Source organism: Arvicanthis niloticus, chromosome 9, assembly GCF_011762505.2.
Source record: "Arvicanthis niloticus isolate mArvNil1 chromosome 9, mArvNil1.pat.X, whole genome shotgun sequence".
NCBI classification, from domain to species: Eukaryota; Metazoa; Chordata; class Mammalia; order Rodentia; family Muridae; genus Arvicanthis; species Arvicanthis niloticus.
Genome location: NC_047666.1, coordinates 37,478,212 through 37,498,028, shown reverse-complemented (window position 1 = coordinate 37,498,028; position 19,817 = coordinate 37,478,212). Strand labels below are relative to the sequence as shown.

The window sequence follows — 19,817 nt, the reverse complement described above, 5'->3', positions numbered from 1 at the left end:
AAGTAATTGTTCTCTCCCCATGTAAAATCAAGATATTACTGAAACCCGTTAACAGGAGTGGGTGACGGGAACTTCACTTAACAGCTAGCATTTCAGCCATTAGTGGGCATCAAGAGCTCAGCTCTGGTGTTTCCTTCTGGTGCATTAGCACCCTGGGGGCTGGGGAGGAGCAGGGTACTAGGAGGGTAGGCATTGTTCAGGTGCAATGATGAGAAGCAGCTGATAGCCACACCACAAGCAGAGCTGCGCTGTGATTGGGTTGAACACTTTACACTGGAAAGATGAGCCAGGAAACCCCATTGCACAAAAGGCACCACATCCCTTTTCCTTTCCCACAGCCTTCTAGAAGAAGAAAATATAGCTGGTTCTCAGCCCTTGCATTCCAGTGGGGCCCCCTGACCACTGGCTGGATTGTAGAGTCACTTGGAGGGAAAACACCTCTTTGTAGAACTGCCAGTGAGCCTGGTGCTCCCCGAGGAACACACGAGGACGAGGTTATCATTAACGGTTGTGGAGCTGACATTCCCACTAGATCAATTTTATTGCTGAAGTACCAAAACACCAGTTAGCATCATAAACAACGGTGATTACACACGCATTGCAGCAGTGGCGGAGTCTGTGGAAACATTTCCTTGTAAACACTGTGTGCTTGTTGGCTGGCTGATGTGTCTGGGTCTGAAGAGTGCTGTGTGGATACACAGTGAACTCTAAGAATGCCCAGGGCAGCCCTGAGTTCATGTGTACCTCCTTTTAAAGAGGTGAGACTCCAGCTATATGAGGATTGGGTTCAAATCTAGTTTCACCCTCTTCCTGGATAAAGGGCAAAGCCTCCAGTCTTCAGAAATCTCAGTATGCCTATCTGTGAGATGGGGACAATAATGTATATTGTCTCACTGGGGAAAGGTGAGCTTTCAGGAGAAACCTTCCAAATTGCTCAGAAAATTGGAATGTAGTAAACATCTAACTTAAAGAATGAATCGTAGCAAGTGATTTCTCTGAAGAGTAACTGGTGGTCAGATCTGAACAGAGCTAGTATACCTCATGTTAGTTTCTGTTCCTAGGCGTACCAGCTTTATTTACTTGCAATAGATAGCTTTTTGACTGAGTTGATGAATAGAAAAATAGGCTGGGGACATATAAACCACTTTTCTTTATACATTTTGATTTTAGGTTTAGAAGAGCAAAATTAGTGTCCTTAATGTCTCATTAAAATAAAATACACTTTAGGGTATATATAAAGGCAAAGAAAACATTTTGTTGTTTATATTATATTGTCTCTTGTACATCTGAATAAGCACATAAGTACTTAAATGAATGGTGTTATTTATTCACTAAATAGAATTTAAATAATAATCTTCAGATACTTGGGGAAGTGCTCATGAGCTATTATTAACTTCCTGAAGCTTCATAATACAGAGAGCATTAATTTATGAAGCTTCATGTTATTAACTTATTATTAACTTATGAAGCTTCATAATACAAAGAGCAGGAGGTTCCTTTTATAAAACAATGCAGAGATTGGCACAGCTTGGTTTCAAAAATATGTCTTATACAATGCTGTGCAGCATGGGCTGGTGATTTATACAAATTAACTAAATCATGAAGCATTTTAAATGACAATCTATGTATATTTCCCTCTCCTTATGACTGTGGGAAACTTAAGGGGCACACATGTTTAATCTTAGTTGTTACCTAGTCATTCATGAGTTACTAGGAAGAAAATGGGTCTGTTCATAAATCTTTCTATCAAAAAAAGAAAAAAAGTCAATGGGAGGAAAGAAGGACCTGAAGTCATCAGGAGCTGTGCTCATTCACAAATATAGATTCTCACACATTATCAAGTGTTACATCCTCGGCCTGCCGGGTCATTCAGTACCTGCATGCACGACGCTCGAGAGTGCGTGTTCATACCTGGGCACTCACTCTCTGCCCTGCTCTGCTCCTCAAACTTATAAAATGCCTGCAGAAACAGAAGCAGAGACAGTCCATGACTCGGATTTGCAAACAGCTTTCAACAGCACATTCACAGGATGTTAGTGCCATAGCGATGTGATGGATGCAACTCTCAAACAGGTAGATGCTAACCAACGGACACAATAATGGTGGGGGGCTTGGGTGAAGGCATACAACAGATATGGGTGGATAAGAAGTGTTCGGTCTGGGCAGAGGGGAAAAGACTTAGTCCCTCTGGTGACTGAAATAAACCCAAAGTTCTGTGACAGTCACTTGTGAACTCACATTAACACTTCCATACATAGTAGGACCCTACTAAAATGAGACTTGTGTTCTCATAATTTGGAAATAACAGGCACCGAATCACAGCAGTGCCCCACCCCCAACTTTATGCTCCAAATTTTGATACAAAAATTAGCTTGAGGTTTGGAGTCTTGTCTCTAATCCAGCCTCTACAAAAGCAGACTACCAGGCAGCCACTCGTTATGAGACTGACTGGATGCTGTGATAAGCCTTGATCTTCCTTTAAAAGCCTCATGCGCCATACCATTCAAATCCACCCATACATGGTCCATGTTTTTTCTTTCTCCAACTCCGTGAAACATAAAAACAACATCCCAGACATTCACAGCAAGCAGAGCATCTAAGCCTTCCGTGCACCTTTTCTATTTTTGCTTTTCCCTTTCCACCTTCCCCTTCTCCTGTCTGCATGTTCACTGCTTCACAAATTGGAAGGCATAGAAGGGAACACTCATCTAGGGAAGGAGATGGGAGCCATGGAAGCATCCTCACCTCCACGTTCTGCTTAGAGCAAGTCAGGTCTCCTGCTGTGTGCAATAAACCCAGGAACCTAGTACTAGTGACCGGAGGCTGAAATGTAAATGGTCACACCAGTAGACCTAGGATAGAGGCCGGTGACTATGACCAGGTGGACAAAAGACAGTCCATTGCTAAGGGCGAGAGGAATATCCCACAGACAGTTAATGGAGTGTAAGAAACAGAGGAGAAGAGGAGACGTGAATTACCTCTTTTTCACAGTTGGAGTTAAGAGTGAGCATAGCCATGGGGCTGTTGGGTGCGCTGCTCCCCGGCACTGGTGGCATGGCATGGTCGCCAGGCTGGTTTGGACATGGCGAGCTCAGGACTTGGCTGGCATGTTTATTTGCTAAAGTGGTAGAAAGGTACTGCTTTACCTGGTGCCTCTGGGCTTGCTGTATGTGGTACTTGGTGGGGTTTTCCAGGTGGGTCTGCACCTGAGCATGGCCGTGGAGGGAAGAGAAGATAGCAGTGTTATTCTGGGGTTTCAAGCAGCTCGTACATACATCGTGAGCCTGACCGGCCGACCAACAGAACAGACTATTAATCCCTTGTAATGTACTGGAAGTTGTGCTTTAAAGAAATGAAATAAAAACGACAGTGCTGAAGCTGAGGATCTAAATCACAGGATTAGAGCTCTGAGGATCCAGGATGCTAACTGTCCTGTTTGACTTCCCCGATAGTTAACTATACATCGCATTCTATCCTGGTGCCCTGCCTCTCGTGGCTAGTTATTAAAATTTGCAAGTATCTATGAGGCAAAAATCTCCCCAACAGAAAATCAAAACAACAAACTTGAAAATGCACAATTCTGTTGATCTCATTTTCCTTGGCAAATAGAATAGCTTTCTGTTAAAACATACGTGCATGCACAAAAACATAGGATCATGCACACATCCCCTAGCCCCAACACCACACACACACTCAGAATCATACTCACAGACACACACACACACACACACACACACACACACAAACAACACACACAAGCATACACAAAACCCCTAAGAACTGACTATAAAATTGTTATGGAAATAATCAGAAATATTGCCATGTTTAAATCAAGAAATCATTGGTTACTTCCTTTCATATACAAAAATATTACTCGGGATCCTAATTATGAATGAACTCTATGGAGAAAGCAATTCCACACAAAGCAGTTACATTCAAGGGAATAGCACTTGTACGCAAGAGTTTTTAAAGGCATACTTGTTTACAAACCAGCACCGCATTTGCTGTCCTGTTCCGTAAACACTAACGGGGGAATTAATTAGAAACGCTTTTTTTTTCTTAAATAAACAAAATCAATAACATTCGATTTCAAGTTACTTTTTACCTGACAAACACAATTTTATCTTATCCACGGTAAATAAGAGCTGGTGGGGAGAAAGCAGTTACCTACGAGGGAAATAAATCTTACTGCTACTCACTATGTCCAAAACTATAGTAAACTACTTCTTAGGGCATCGAAAATAAATAGCACTAGAGAAACAGATCTGTCCTTATTTCGAATCGGGTCCTTAGTGCAATAGCATTACAGGGACCGATCAGCCCATGTATACCCTTGCAGTCAGGCTCCAGGTGTGGATAGGAAGGAACGCTCACCTGGTAGTGACTGTATTCTAGCATCTCCAGCAGAGCAAAGTTCCAGGCAGCCCCAAGCCCAGGAGACACCGCAGACCACTTATTCCTCCTCCCTCTACTTTCTGTAATTCCAATTCGAAGGGCGACCAGCGTAAAGAAGGCACCATAAACAAGGCATCCCGAGGCACCACCGGAGACTTATCACAGCAGCACAGCTTATAATAACCTAAGCTAATTAGTTATGCATGTAAAAAAAAAAGCTGTCCTCACAAGGGACTTTTTTTTTTTTTTTTAATTCCTACTAGTTTGGTCTTAAATATTGATATCAGTTTCCCTGCTGGCTTGACGTCATGCTTTTTTTCATAGATATAAAAGAACCTTTTTAAAGGATGAGCTATCAAAGTCAAGCTCACTGTCAGATCAAGGCCAAGTCCCCATTCATCTTTCGTTCCAGTAGTATTAATGGACAATGGTGTTTCTCTTTCAGCAATAGGTTAAGAGCTGGATGCCCCCTTCAGGAGACATTCCCTTAAAGCTACTGTCACACATGAGACTTCCCTAACGGGCAAATAACGATGCCATGTGTGACTGCAGAGAGACAGACTTTTAGTGTGGAAGGCACCCTCCAGCCTTACCAGCTTCATCCGCACCAGAGTCTCAATGGACAGCTTACTCAGAAGTAAGTAGATGCAGAAGCTGCCTCTTGACCTCAAGTCAGCAAATGGGGGAGCTAACACACACACACACACACACACACACACACACACACGAGGAGAGACAAGAAACAGAGAGAGACATAGAGACAGAGACCTGGGTTCATACTCACATAGAAAAGAAAAAAGAAAAACTTTCTCAGCTAATCCTCAAATTAGGAAGCATGCAAATTCTTACTGGAAACTGTGATAGAATCCAGGGATCCACAGCGGATGCACATCTGTCCCTGTCCATCTGTCCACTCCACTGTTTACTGTCATTTCAGGCTGAACATGTATATCACAGTCCTTTCACCATAAGCAGTCAGAATATAGATACAATTTCTAGCCTTATAAAACAATTTGCCGCCCAGGGTGAAGCACAGGTAGAAAAGAGACAAGTCTATATTTAGAAATTAGGATAAATGCTGCTTACTGTTGAAATGGGATGATACTATTTTAAGCATAAATATTTGCAACTCATTAGTTTTGTCAAAATCCAGTGGCTACTGAAGTACTTTCGGCTGACCACCTCAAACCTGTCTGGCCTGACAGGCACAACGAAGTTCGCAGGCATTTTCAGTTTTGTGAAAGGGTCCAGACGCGATAATCATGGGGACAATAGACAGGACCAAAATAAACATGAAATGAGGGCAGGGAGCGGAATGTGCTTATTTCACTACTCCCCTTAAAAAGAGACACGGCTGCATGTTTAAAAATAAACACTAATTCACTGGCAGAGCCCCCCCCCCTTTTTTTTTTTTTAATGAATCAGAATGCCGTGCCTTAGTAAGGAAGGGACGCACTCTCTCCCCAGCTCTGACAAGGAGGTCTTTACTACATTCAGGTTTGGAAGTAGAGGGAAATTTTCTTTGCAACATTTCTATCAGTTCTCTTGGGTTTTCAAATAAGCTAAGACGGCAGGGCTGGGGAGATGGCTCATCTGAGTAAAGCCTCTGCATCACATGATGCATGAGCTGTGGTCGATCTCCAGGAGACACATTCGCAGGCCACCACTCGTAATCCCAACAGCACTGTGGTCCCGGAGGCAGACAGATCTTCACTCACTGGTCAGCCACACCATCCATATCAGCAAGCGCCTGCTTCAGTGAGAGGAGCTGTCTCAAACAAAAACAGTGACTAGTGACTGAGGAGGACTCTGAGATTGACCTCTGGCCTCCTTATGCACATACAGGAGGGGCTGAGGGAGAACGAAAAAGAGAGAGAGAGCCTGAAAGAGCATTAATAGGTATTCCCAATCAGACACCATGCACAGGTAACATGTTTGAGGGGCACAGCTGTGGGTGAGGTAACGAGAGGGGAGGCCCGAGGACACTGGAAACTGCTCATTTCTCCTAAAAGGAGCATCAAATTCAGGCCGCAGCTGACTCACAGTGTGGGCATACCAGTCTATACAGCCTAATCACCCAGATTTCCAAAGGTAGCTGACATGTGCAGTTTTTAAGTGAAATCTTTTAACTAAAAATAAAAAAATAAAAAATAATCCAATGTTCTATTTTTCATGTAGCATAAGACAAAGCAGACACACTGGGAGTGGAAGCAGGAAGCAAACCACCAGGGTGTGTTTTCTGTCTCAGTGTCTGTGGGCATGATCTTTACTGAAACTCCTGAAGGATGGGCTGGGTTCTGGGAAGACAGTGCTCAAAGTTCACTGTTTCCAGGACGATCCCCAAGAGCTGGGTGTCTCTGATCATACAGTCAGAGAGGGAGCTACGGACTTGACATCCATGTTCACACTCAGACAGTACAAATGGCTAAGTCACTACTTCTCCGGGCCTTGAGTGCTCATGTACCAACGTGGATGAGAAGAGAGTGTTACAGACTGTTTGCAGTGTCAGACAAGGCCCATCAAACATCAGAAGAAGGAGCAGTCCACAACATTTTATAATAGAAGCCTGTTAGGTTTTTCCAAATTGCTGTGCAGATGAATTCTATCAATAGTCACCAGCTTCGCATGAAAATAGGAAGCTTTTGAAAAGAGAAGATTACATGCTAGCATAGCAATGATGACTTTCTAAGATATAGCATGCTTCTATACCCGTGTGTGTGTGTGTGTGTGTGTGTGTGTGTGTGTGTGTGTGTGTGTGTGCGCTTCTTAGTATTAGTATAGAGCTAGTTTTCAGCTTGGAAACACTTTGAGGGTCTTGAGTCTTCTGATCACACTCTGAACTGCTGATATAGAACATGGTAGCACTGTCATGGCTGGGTTGCATGCCACTGTAAACAGGTCTAACCCTGAATGAGCTGCTCTTCTCATCCTGAAGATACTGGAGAATCTGTTCTCATTCCCTCACATCACCCTTATGGGGCTCTAAAGTAAAAGCCTAAATAAACAAAATATTGTGCAAAAATTCAGTGCATCTGAGCATTTGCAGTCCGAATCACAAAATAAGACTACAATATTCTACACATTTACCACACTACAGTATTTATTGACATTGTTTACATTTCATACTAGCTATCCACATGACAGTCCACGGGGTCTCATACGCCTTTGTTCTGCTTCCTCTCCTATGCTCCTACCTCCTTCATTAAGATCATGAGCTGATTGCAGTGCTGGAGTGAATGTCTCCCTGACTACCACAGGGTAACTCTGACACTCCCTGGTGACAGTGACAACCTATTTCCCTCTGCAGCCCATCACCAGTCAGTGTAAGATGGTGGCCGCAGATACCGCCATGCTAGTTGACTCCTGTACTCAGTGCCTCAAACAGTTAATTTGAACCAACATGGCTCATCTTCTCCCTCTGCCATTTGGTACTGTGAGTTTGAACAAATCCATAAAGCATTCCCACAAGCCTGTTAGTTTATAATTGATTTTATTCTTTTGTTCAAAAAGGCAACAAAAGATGTTAAGTTTTGTTTACTTGTGTTTTGTGAGAGAATTCTTCATCACACACTCTAAGACTTTTCTAGGCATAATCCTGATGTTACAAGAGAAAATATGAGTCCAGGGCTCTGGGCTTAGTATAGATTCTCTTGTTTTCTATATGATGCATACCCAAGTATTCTTGACCAAAAAAAAAAAAGGTATAAATGTTTCAATAAATTTTAGGAAGTTAAATCAGCTGCTGTTCACTGATGTCATGTGACATTCTTCTACTACCTTTTAAATGGCAATTTATAAAGAAATCAATATGTAATAGTAATCTCTGAAAACTGGTAAAAAAGCTAATTAGCTAGCATTTTTACATTACTCAAGTTGTGTGTGTGTATTCAGTTTGTTAATGTGTTCCAAATATTGTCTTAACTGGATAAGTGCACATGTAAGAATACAGGGGATACTTAATTACCCCTATAAAGGATCAGAAACTCAGACACTTGCCAGGGTTACAAGCTGGGACCTGGTCTCACTATCTTGCCAGAGCGGCATACTAGAGAGACACATTGCAATGATTTCTGTTTTAATCTTGAATTATAAGTGAAGGATTGACTGCTTTCAATCCAGCAATGTGAGCACAAGCCTTCTTCATGTGTTTAAACGAACATATGGATTTGCATACAGATTCATTGGTCTGGATAGTTACACATGGCCTCTTTTTTATTACTCTCCAGGCTCCTGGACTCAGAGCAATGTGGTGTAAGTATATACACAAAGAATGAAGAACATTTTGTTCCTAAGAACATAATGTTATACTTAATAATCTAGACCATCTCTATGAAAGATTCCTAGTAAGCTTGTTTTCCTTAAGTAATAAACTATTTAAAATGTGCCTGTTCATGAAGTAAGAGAGATGTATGCTTTGGTTTTAGGATAAATGATATTTAGAGACCTCACAAAAATGTATTTTGGGGACTGGAAAGATAGTTCAGCAGTTAAGAGTACTAGCTGCTCTCCCAGAGGACCTGGGTTCAATTCCCAGCGCCCACAACTTTCTGTTCCTCCACTCCCAGGGGACTCAATGTCCTCTTCCAGACTTCCAAAGCACTGCATGCACAAGATGCACAGACACACACTGACAAAACACTCATAAATACAAACTGAAAATAAGGGTTAAATTTTTTTACAGTATTACTATATTGAAATTTTACTATATTCATCGCTTCAGTTGTTATGTATGAACATATTACTAAATACTAAGAGATTTTAAAATATAGAGAACAGAACTTGTATGCATTCATTCACAAATGTCTGTCATGTATGTGCCCAACAGTACATTTTATAATCAATCTTAGAGTGGGTCAATTCAAATCACATCTCAAAATAAAGCCACTTGAATAATGTTATAAAATAGCCTTCAAAGTTCTGCGTAAATACTTCTGTCTTGTAATTGATTGAAACGGATTAGGAAGGCTGTAAGGATAAAAGGGGACATAGAAAGAGAAAGAAGCCTCTCACTCTGGGATCTGCTGTGTGTTTCACTCTAGCTGAATTAAGAAGTTAAGTACTGGAATGTTACATATCCATGAGTACGTGGCACCACAAATTGGACTTAGTGAGTTTAATAAGAAAATAAAAATGGGCACAAAGTTGGGTGGTAGGAAAAGGGACAGTGCCCCTGAGAGGAGTTTGGGGATAGGATCAAAATACATTGTATAAAATTCTTTTTTTTTTTTTTTTTTTTTTTGGTTTTTTTCGAGACAGGGTTTCTCTGTGTAGTCCTGACTATCCTGGAATTCACTCTGTAGACCAGGCTGGCCTCGAACTCAGAAATCCACCTGCCTCTGCCTCCCAAGTGCACTGTATGAAATTCTTAAGAGCTAAGAAAATAATTGAGGGAGAAAGACGCTTCAGTAGGACTGAGAACATCCAAACTGCTGAGAAGACTGCCTGCAGAGACAATGCTCCTAGTCTGAGAGATCTCTCCAGCAAGAGAGAACAGCTAAGAGCCACGCCTGAGGAAAAAGCAATACGTGACTTTCGAGTTTGTCTTTATCAGCGCCACTCTCTCATCCCTAAAGCTGACGTTTACAGTCTCCTCGTGGAAGGAGAGGTACTTTAAGAGAAACACGTAACACAGCTCATGTCTTAAACTTCATTTAAAAAGGTTTGTGTAGTCATTGAATCTGGTTGAAAATTATACCCTTTGAACAATGTAATTTCGATAGCTTAAAAAACCATATAAATAACTATTAAGATACATGAGAACCCCACACATGTGCATTTAAATCTACAATATATGCTACCTCTTTGTAAACCCCAACTTTGCTTCATAGCAATTCATTCTGAAATTCATTTTCGGGGGAGAAAGCAAAGATCCTGGGCTCCCCTAAAGAGACACCCTCCAGAGGAACTAATCAGCACCACCAGGCTGAGTCTTCTGCTACTGTTAACATAAAGACAACTTCCGAATGAATACCCAAACAACTAAAGAGATCTGATTTTTGATAGTTTTAGCTCCTTGGTCTAGGTTGTTGCCATCAAGAGGTGCTCATTTGTGCCCCTGCCATTCCTGTGTTATTAAATACGCACATGCACTAGAGTGCACATGCGCAAACCATTGAGAGATACTAATAAATGCACAGTATGCATCCACAGATGTGGTGCAGAATATGTCTAAACATCTATATTAGTAACAATACACCAGACAGTATCGTTCCAACAGATGCACATGCGGTTCATGCGGGGAAAACAATATATCCTGATTGTAAGACTTCAAGGTTTTCATAGACCTCTCTGAAATCCAAACTCATCTCTACCTGTCTATACAGCTGTCTACACAGCAAACAGCTCATAATTAGCATGCCCTCCAAGACAGCTCATCTGTTCCAATAGTGGGAAGGTTGAAACACATGAAACCTGCTCCTGTTGCTGCTGCTGCTGCTGGTAGTGTGTACTTGTGTTTTATACTAGGGCCGAAGAGGCATACATCAATATGCTATGTATGATTTCCTCAATGACGGGTAATATAGGAGTAATATAAATGCCAACCTAAGCCAGACACGGTCGCCCAGCCACTCGAGACCCTGGACAGGATGAAATATTGTGCCCCATCCAGATATTGGCACTGCCATCTTAAAAAATTAAGGGGGGAACTGTGCCCTTCCCCCCAGGCCTGAGCAGGCCTGCAAAGTCATTTACCACAATAGACCAAGTAACAGTAGGACCTAGGAGATGCATTGCATTACCAGCCTTGGTGCCTTGGAGCCTGCTACCTGAGCTAAGAAGAATGGACTGCCTGCTGAGCTAGCCTTGACACCTTCTGGACTGCTATCTCCTTGCCCAGCCCCGGGCTGAACCAAGAAGAGACTCTGGGGGGTGGGGCTTCCCCTTCATATGTGAAAGCAAATATTAAACTTCAGGCCTTGATCAGAAAAAAAAAAGAATACTAGGGCTGAACCTAGGCCCTTACTCATGCTAGAGAAACATCACTGAGTCATATCAGAGCCTTTTTTCTGGTTTTGTGAAAGAAAGAAAGAAAGAAAGAAAGAAAGAAAGAAAGAAAGAAAGAAAGAAAGAAAGAAAGAAAGAAAAGGACCTCAGTAAGCTGCTTAGGCTGGCTTGGAATTTACTCCATTAGACTGGTAAGTCTTGACCTTGGTTGGAATCCTCCTGCCTCAGCTTCCTGAGTAGTTGGAGTTATAGATAGGCATGTGCCATTAAGGTTTTATGGACATTGCTGTTTTTTTTACAGGTCAGAGGTCTTCATATTCCAAACAACTTGATGACCTTTGGCTCCTTCCTTTCCCATGTATCATCTATACAGCTTATCAACAGTTATTGACTATCTTGAGAATATACTCAGAATTTAACCAAGTTTTAACCTCTAGTGGGACTACCACCTCCATCTGTCATCCAGATGACTAAAAGTATCTCTTGGGTCTTCTACTGGCTTCTGGCTTTGACCTTGTACAGTGCATATTTGATGTACATCAAATTACCAATCTCATCTGATAAACCAAATGGGTGCAACTTTCAAACGGAAAGGAAAACAAACTGACACTACAGCACAGTATTACATGTGAAATGTCCCCACAGCCTCACGGATTTGAAAACTCAGTCCCCAGAGGATGATGCCATCGTGGGAGGCTGTGGAATGAGGGGCAGGGCAACTGAAGGACGTGGGTCATTGCAGCATGGGCCTTGATAGAGTCCAGCCTCACTCTTTACTGTAACAGTAGACTCCTTCGTAGGCCATGATGTAACAAGCCTGTTCTGCACAGAGCCATTGGGGCTGCCATGTGTTCTTCTCCATGAAGAACTCTCCAAATCAAACTCTTTCCTCTTGAGTTGATTCAGGTTTTGTCACAAAGATGATGTAACTAACACACATACGCTTGTCTACCTAGTCACTACCCTGTTCAAAAAAAACCAGTGATTTTAAGTTTAAGACTCCCATTAGAGCAAAGACACTCCCTCCCTCCCTCTCTCCCCCCCTCTCAGACACACACACACACACACACACACTACTATATACATGAACTATAGTGTGTAGCCACCCTATTAAGTACCATCTACTCATTAATGTAACATCTATTACTGTTTGTGACAGAGTTAAGTAATGTATCTAGTACTCCACAGAAGCTGTCATACTTATCATAGTGTCCTTTGGCAAATACTTGCTAATGATTGCTGTTTCTGATAACAAAACAGTTTCTCATAGATACCTAACAAGAGACATGGGTTAGATTAATAAGATTAATAATGAGGCAGTGCTTAGTTGAGGCATGGACTTGGATACTACTGTAATGGGGGGACTCTTTACTGTGGAGGCTTATCTATATATTGCTAGGCCTTTAGCAATATCTCTGGCCTCGCCCTGTTACATGCCAGGAGACTCACACCCTAACCCCAAACCAGCTAGCATAACCAGTGATGTCTCCAGGAATTGCCAGGCGCCTCCCAGGGAAGGAATACAGCTGTCCCCATGAAGAAGCAGGGCACAGAGGTGGGCACTACATAGTCATTGAGGTCCATATTGTATAGACCTGTGGAAGAAGGGGGACAGTTCTTAACCTAAGCAAGAACACAACATCAATTTCAACATGTTTCTACATATGCATGGGCAAAATAAAATCCATTGGCAAATCAATGAGAAAGCTTTAAAATGTCCATCTCTGGGTGCTGCAGTTATAAATAAGTAATGTTTTATTGGTATTTATTATTTTCTGTAATATATAAAGCACTAATTTTGTTATTAAAAAAACCTACAAATCCAACAAAAATAGAAGCCTATAGATCAAATAAATAAAAAGCATATTCAGGCAAAATTCTTTTCTTTTGAAACTTTTACAAATGATCTAAACCAAGCCAGGAAACTGTTGTTCAGCAATAAAAACGGCCTTGTTTCCTTTTTTTCTTGAAATATTTGATCAGATTAAACGGACTCTGCTATTTATGAAATTTCTAGTCTCACATTCAAGCACAGTTTACGTTTGTCTAATACTTGACACATTTTTCTGGTTTTGAAAAGGGCTGTGATTACGTGGTTCAATGGTGCCCTTATAATGGCCCATTGTGAGGGCCAGTGAGCCTCCCCCTCCTTATGGGAGTAGCTGGGGCAGCATCCCACGTGCCCCAACTTCTCTGTGTGCTCCAGTTTAGCACAGCCTCAGCATGGCAGACGTCTTTCTGTCTTAATATTTCCTCTCAAACGAGGCCATTGTTCACAGTTTATCGGGTATTAAGACCGATTATAACCAGGCAGCCGAGCTCTGCCACATAAGGACCAGAGCTCTTAAAAAACTGGCAGTGGGCAAGTTTGTCACAGAGGAAAACATTGCCTTGGGCCTAAGTAAAAGGTCAGTCAGCAAGCCCCCATCAGACATGAGAGCTGAATGCTACTGGTTTGAAGGTCAAGTCCACATGAGCTAAAAATTGGCAAAGAGGAGCCGAATCGTAATAACAGCAGCTTCAGGGGCTGTGTCATGAGACTGAGGGGTCTTGGCCTCTGAGGAAATGCACTGTCTTTGGCAAGTCCTAAAACCAGCTTTATATAAATGTAAAGCTTCATAAATAGCAGCAGCAGCCCAGGAGCGCCATTTGAGGGTGCCAGGCAGTATGCCAAGGCTTATGAAGGCCAGAGCCACCCCACCTAACTCATCCTTTCCTACCGCTGGGCACTGTTCCCCCTGCCCAGCAACTTGAACAGGGTAGTGACTGGGTAGAGAAATATATGCATAGTAGTTACTTCTATCATCTTTGTGACAAAATCTGAGTCTACCCAGACGAGTCCATACATCATAAAGACTCCCAGTAGGAGAGAGAGATGGAGTCAAACAGGACAGGGCTTGTGGCATCATTTTCCTTCTATCTAACTCAAATATCACAGAGAGGATGGAGGGGTAGAGTGATGGGCAAGAAGCCAGAGTTCCCAAGATGCTCTGAGGCAGAAGCCTCATTCACAGAGGGCTCCTGGGAAATTTCTCTTCTCCATTTCTCAGTGAGCTGCCTTAGTCATAGGTTGAACTGGGCTTAAAGGAAATTAATGAAAATCATAAAAAGTGCATGCAAACTTTTGATTTGATTTTTTTGTGCTTAGTTGAGGCCTAACATATGGGTATTGAAAGCATGAGCACAGGCTAGATCAATGATGGGGCAGGGTTACATCAGCACAGTAGGTCCCTACACCATTCTCAGTGCTGCAAAGTCTTCTACGTAACCACATGGTAGACATATTCCTACGTGTTAGGCAATCTCTTTTTATTCATTTTCTATTTTCTTATTCCACAAAATCATAGCATGTGTACTTAGTTAACACAGCCCACGAACCTCCCAATCACAAGCATAAAAATATCTGCATGTAGCTTGCTATTGCATACCTCAGCCTGTATGGTTTTTGTTTGTTTGTTTTTGCATGCTTCTAAGAGAGTATGGCCATGTGCTCCTAACTGCTCTGGGTTTTATGAGATCCCTGGAACTCGTCTGTCCTGATGTCACAAGGAAAATCAGTGGGATTTGCCCATAACAATCTTACTGATCAATAAAGAGAGTTATGTCTCAGCCACAAAGAACACATTTTCAAACATCTAGAGAGTACAGAACTGAATTCATATTGACCTTTTCAGATCAAAGCAGAGTTCAAAATCAGATCTTCCTCTTTCAAGAAAAGTGTCCAACGATCTCCATTTATATCTTATGAAAGCTGCAATACCTAAACTATGAGCTTATCTATAACTGGCAAAGCTTTGGTTTTCTTTCATTACAAACACAGCACAACAAAAACCAGACACATGCACATGCAGGACCACAAAGCTTCATCCATTGCCTTCTCCAGAGCAGCATTGCAGAAAGATTGATTGTCTTTCATCCGTAAAAATGTATAAATGTAGGACAGAGCTACAATAGGCAGTGTACAGGGTTGGCTGTGTGCGTATGTGTAGCAAAGGTGGTGGACACCTTTAATCCAAGCAGCAGGAGGCAGAGGCAAGCAGATCTCTGTGAGTTCGAGGGCAGCCTGGTCTACAGAGTGAGTTCCAGAACAGCCAGGACTACACAGAGAAACTCTTGTCTCGAAAAAAAAAAAAAACCAAACAGAAGAAGGAGAAGGAGGAGGAAGAGGAAGAGGAAGAAGAAGAAGAAGAAGAAGAAGAAGAGGAGGAGGAGGAGGAGGAGGAGGAGGAGGAGGAGGAGGAGGAGGAGGAGGAGGAGGAGGAGGAGGAGGAGAAGGAGAAGGAGAAGGAGAAGGAGAAGGAGAAGGAGAAGGAGAAGGAGAAGGAGAAGGAGAAGGAGAAGGAGAAGGAGAAGGAGAAGGAGAAGGAGAAGGAGAAGAAGAAGAAGAAGAAATAAAAGGGAAGCATAATGGCACTAACCAAGTCTTGCAGGCTAAGACACTGTCCCCAGGGCTTTCTGTGGATTTGACTGTTGGATCCTTCAATAGCCCTGTCTTATGGGCACTATCATTATCCCCGTTTCTAAGACAAGATAACTGAGATTTGTTCCCAGTTCCAAACACTGCTATGCTATAACAATCTACAGGATTCATATCTGCAATATAATTTTCTGGCTTTTATATATAAAAAAAGAGTTTTCGATCATTACATGCTTTGATTATTTTCTTTAGTTATTCATTATAAATAAGCTGTCTGGACCCAGCCCACCAGCTTTCCCTGATAAGTGTAGCTCTCATGCCCCATCAAAAAAAGCTTCTTTTTACAGCTGATGGAAATCATTACAGAAAGTCACAACTGGTCGAAATGCAAAGAATAGCTAGCTAACTGTCTGTGGGGGGCCCAAGCCCAGTCAGCATGTCTAAAACACAACTCTTATACACAAGGCTCTAGGAACAGGGGAAAAGAGGAAGCAGAAAGATTGTAAGAGACAGAACACCAGAACAGAACATCCACTGTGGAGATAGGGTCTTCTATATATAACAGGAAGGCTGCACCAATGGAATATCAGGGGCACGGCAACAAACCACAACCTGTACAATACCATTAGCTGGTATACTGGTGCTGATGAGGGCAAGGCCATGAGACCATCTCTCTTGATGAAAGGCTACAAGCAACTAATGGCTTCTGACAGAGGAAGAATCAGTTTTCCTTACGGTGGTCAGCCCTTAACAAATATGCACATGATCAACAGTAAATGGATTCAGAAGGATGTATTCATACATACATATAGCATACATTAACAATAATTAAAGAGGGAATCATGAATTTGAGAGGGGGTGGGGAAGAAACGGCATGAGATTGGGGAAAAGAGGGGAAGAGGAATAATGTAAATAGCATAGCCATGTACAAAATTCTCAAAACTGCTTAACTGATTTTACGTCATAGAAACATTACTTTGTTGGTACTACAGCTCAGAGGTAGGGTCTTCACTGCAGTTACGAGGCTCTTACTACAATTCCTAGCACAGTACAAGGCATCCATTGATGAGTTTGCTGGCATAGGTTATTTATCACATCATCTTCAAAACTCCCAGTAATCACTGGGCAGTGGTGGCACACACCTTTAATCCTATCAGGAGGCAGATGCAGGCGGATCTCTGGGAGTTTAAGGCCAGCCTGGCCTACAGAGTGAATTCCAGGACAGCCAGGGCTACACAGAGTAACCCTGTTTTGAAAAACCAAAAACCAACCAACCAAACAAACAATAGCAAAACTCTGGAGTACTCTGGAGGCGCCACAACTCTACCCCTCCTTCATTTGTGATTCAGTCACATTTTCTCTGTGCATTTCTTGATCCTCTCAGTGGAAAAAAAAATTTCAATTTCTTGTAAAGAATAAAAGTGTTACTCATTTAAAAACAAACAAATGAATAAGCTTTGTCTTTCCAATCCTATCCTTACCATAAAATCAAAGCTATACCAGAAGAACAGCAGCCAAGCTAAGCAGGAATGGGTCAACAAAGACTGACTTAACAACAGAGAAGGTCAAAACAGCGCATGTGCTCTGTGAGAGCTGCCTCAGGACATGAAGTAATTAATGGATGGTGGCTTTTCTTCCCTTTTTTGTGGGGGAGAAGGTTGAAAGAGAGCAGAATCATCAAGCTCAATAGAAATTTTTGTTAGCCCAGTGCATCTAAACATCATGAGATTTCTTTTGTTTTAAGTAAAGGTTAAAATATTGTATACTATAGTGATGTCCTTTATGAGAAGAAAAATAGGCCACTGTGTCTCTGAAATACCAGATGCCATATTTCCCATCAAAAACCACTATCAAAAAAAGTGGAGAAGAAAGAAAAGTCCAGATCAACCTTCTGTTAAAACAACAACAACAATCCCCCAAAACACTGCCTCACTATATAGCTTGATAAGAGTTTTTAAAAATAGAGCTGGGAAATAGTATAGTAGTATGGTACTTATGTGTACACTCACACACACACACATACACACACACACACACACACACACACAAAATAAAGGAGGGAGGGAGAAGGGAGGAATGGAAAGACGGGAAGAGGAAGAGAGGTGTTAGTGTTTTAGTAGCTTCCCAATGATATTATATCATGTGCAGCAGACAAAGAGAAACTGCTACATGAAAGAAAATAAGTCTGTCTCCAAGGGACTGACAATTGAAGAACTAGGTCCAGAATCTGACATAGGCTAATCCACATAGAATTATATATATTTAAGACAGTGGCCTCCCTCCAGCAATTTTGCCCTTCAAAGAAGGAACACTGGGTGCTGATTAAAGATATATCTGGTTGTCAAAACTGAGTGGGAATGGATGGGCTGCTACTGGCATCTAGTGGGAGAGTGCAGGGGTGATGCCAAATATCACACAGTGAGAAGACAGCCTCTGCAGCAGAATTCTCTGGCCCCACTGTCAGTAACACCCTGGTGTAGAATCTGATCCTGGCACACAGAATGCCCGTTCACCTCCTCACTCTTCTTAGAAGAACATTCCAGAAATTGTACAAGGAGGACACAGACACTCTAGGACCAACTGACACAGCTTCTTCCTGGATCTGAGCATGAGTTAGTCAAAGGCTATCTCATCCCTCATCTTGACAGGCAAAAAAAAAAAAAAAAAAAAAAAAAGCCTTTTTGTCTTCTGGAGTAGAAATGCTATCTCTGTGAACAAAAGACTTTAACCTCAAGGCTTCCTATCAACAAGTCCTACACAGTAACAGGAAGTGTGTGTGTGTGTGTGTGTGTGTGTGAGAGAGAGAGAGAGAGAGAGAGAGAGAGAGAGAGAGAGAGACAGAGACAGAGAGAAAGAGAGAGAGAGATGAAAGTAAGAAGTAAGAAAGGTAAGAAGGAAAGAAAGAAAAGGAAGGAAGGAAGGAAGGAAGGAAGGAAGGAAGGAAGGAAGAAAAGAAGGAAGGGAGAGGATGGAAAGAATGAAAAAAGATGATAGACAGACATGATAGATAGATAGATAGATAGATAGATAGATAGATAGATAGATAGATAGATTGATTGATTTAGCAATTCTATACAAAAATGCTAAGTCAGGCCCTGAAATGACCCAGAGTGAGGATAACAATTGGAACATCTCTAAAAGTACACCCAGATATGACATTTGTTACTGCTGTGCCTTTTGGAGTACTAAGTAGATCCCCAGGGCACATTGTGTATCCAGTCTAGTCAAAATGGTGAGGGCCACATTCACTGAGAAATTCTGCCTCAAAAAACTAGGTGGAGGCCAATTGAGGAAACAAGCCACCCAGCATGGCACTCTGGTGTGACCTGGTCAAAAGCCCTAGGCTAAGGAGGCCTGGAGGGCAAACCTACCTACTGCTACTATTCCTTAACTGGATGTGGCCCGGTGCCTTCTCACATAGCTATCATAATCAGTGCTATGTCAGCCTTGATCTGTGAAGCATCTTATGGCAGCAGGCTATACAGAGGCTCACACTGGCCAAACTGCTGAAACTAAGTGAAGGCAGGGTGATTGGGAACAGAGAGGCTAAAAGGATGTAAGAGCTGGAAAATACGGGGGTTGGCACAAAAAGACTTCTGGACATGACTGGCTCATTGCACTGCTGACCTCGTTACCTACATGAAACCTACCCAACATCAGGGCCATCACAATTCCTTCATGGGTGAGAAAGGGGCTTGATGGACTCCAACTCTCCATAAGCAAATACTGGCAGTTGCTGGTTGCTGGAGAAAGGGTCTTTCACTTTCTTCAGTGGTGTAAGTTGCTAAGTTGCCCTTGCTCCATTGAGCAGCTTTTCATCCAGGTTCACATGAGCAACCCTAACTAATGTAGAGAGAATGTTTAAAAGATGTGGAAATGATAGGGGACTTGCAGGGAAGAAGTGGCCTAGTGGATAAAGAAAGGATAGCAGGGCTGGACATGATTAAAATTCATTAAAACTCATTTCATATATGAAACCATCAGAGAATACAATAAATCAATGTATGGATTAGAAAAAGACTATTATACTTCTACCTTAAAATAGTTTTTCATCAGAACA

The 19,817-nt window shown here is 42.1% G+C and overlaps 1 protein-coding gene across 10 annotated transcripts in view; it reads right to left on the bottom strand.

The window, feature by feature from the left end:
- The window catches only part of Mitf (melanocyte inducing transcription factor), a 212,172-nt gene that overhangs the window by 25,276 nt on the left and 167,079 nt on the right, over positions 1-19,817 (bottom strand). For 8 of the 10 annotated variants that reach the window (XM_076940166.1, XM_034511768.2, XM_034511769.2 and 5 more), the window contains 2 exons: positions 2,979-3,206; positions 1,877-1,960 (listed from right to left, as the gene is read on the bottom strand). In XM_076940166.1, coding sequence (XP_076796281.1) covers positions 1,877-1,960; positions 2,979-3,206 — 312 coding nt within the window. Of the gene's footprint in view, positions 1-1,876; positions 1,961-2,978; positions 3,207-4,374; positions 4,592-19,817 lie in introns of those variants that run through there. The other 2 variants (XM_076940168.1, XM_076940171.1) reach the window with 2 other exon arrangements.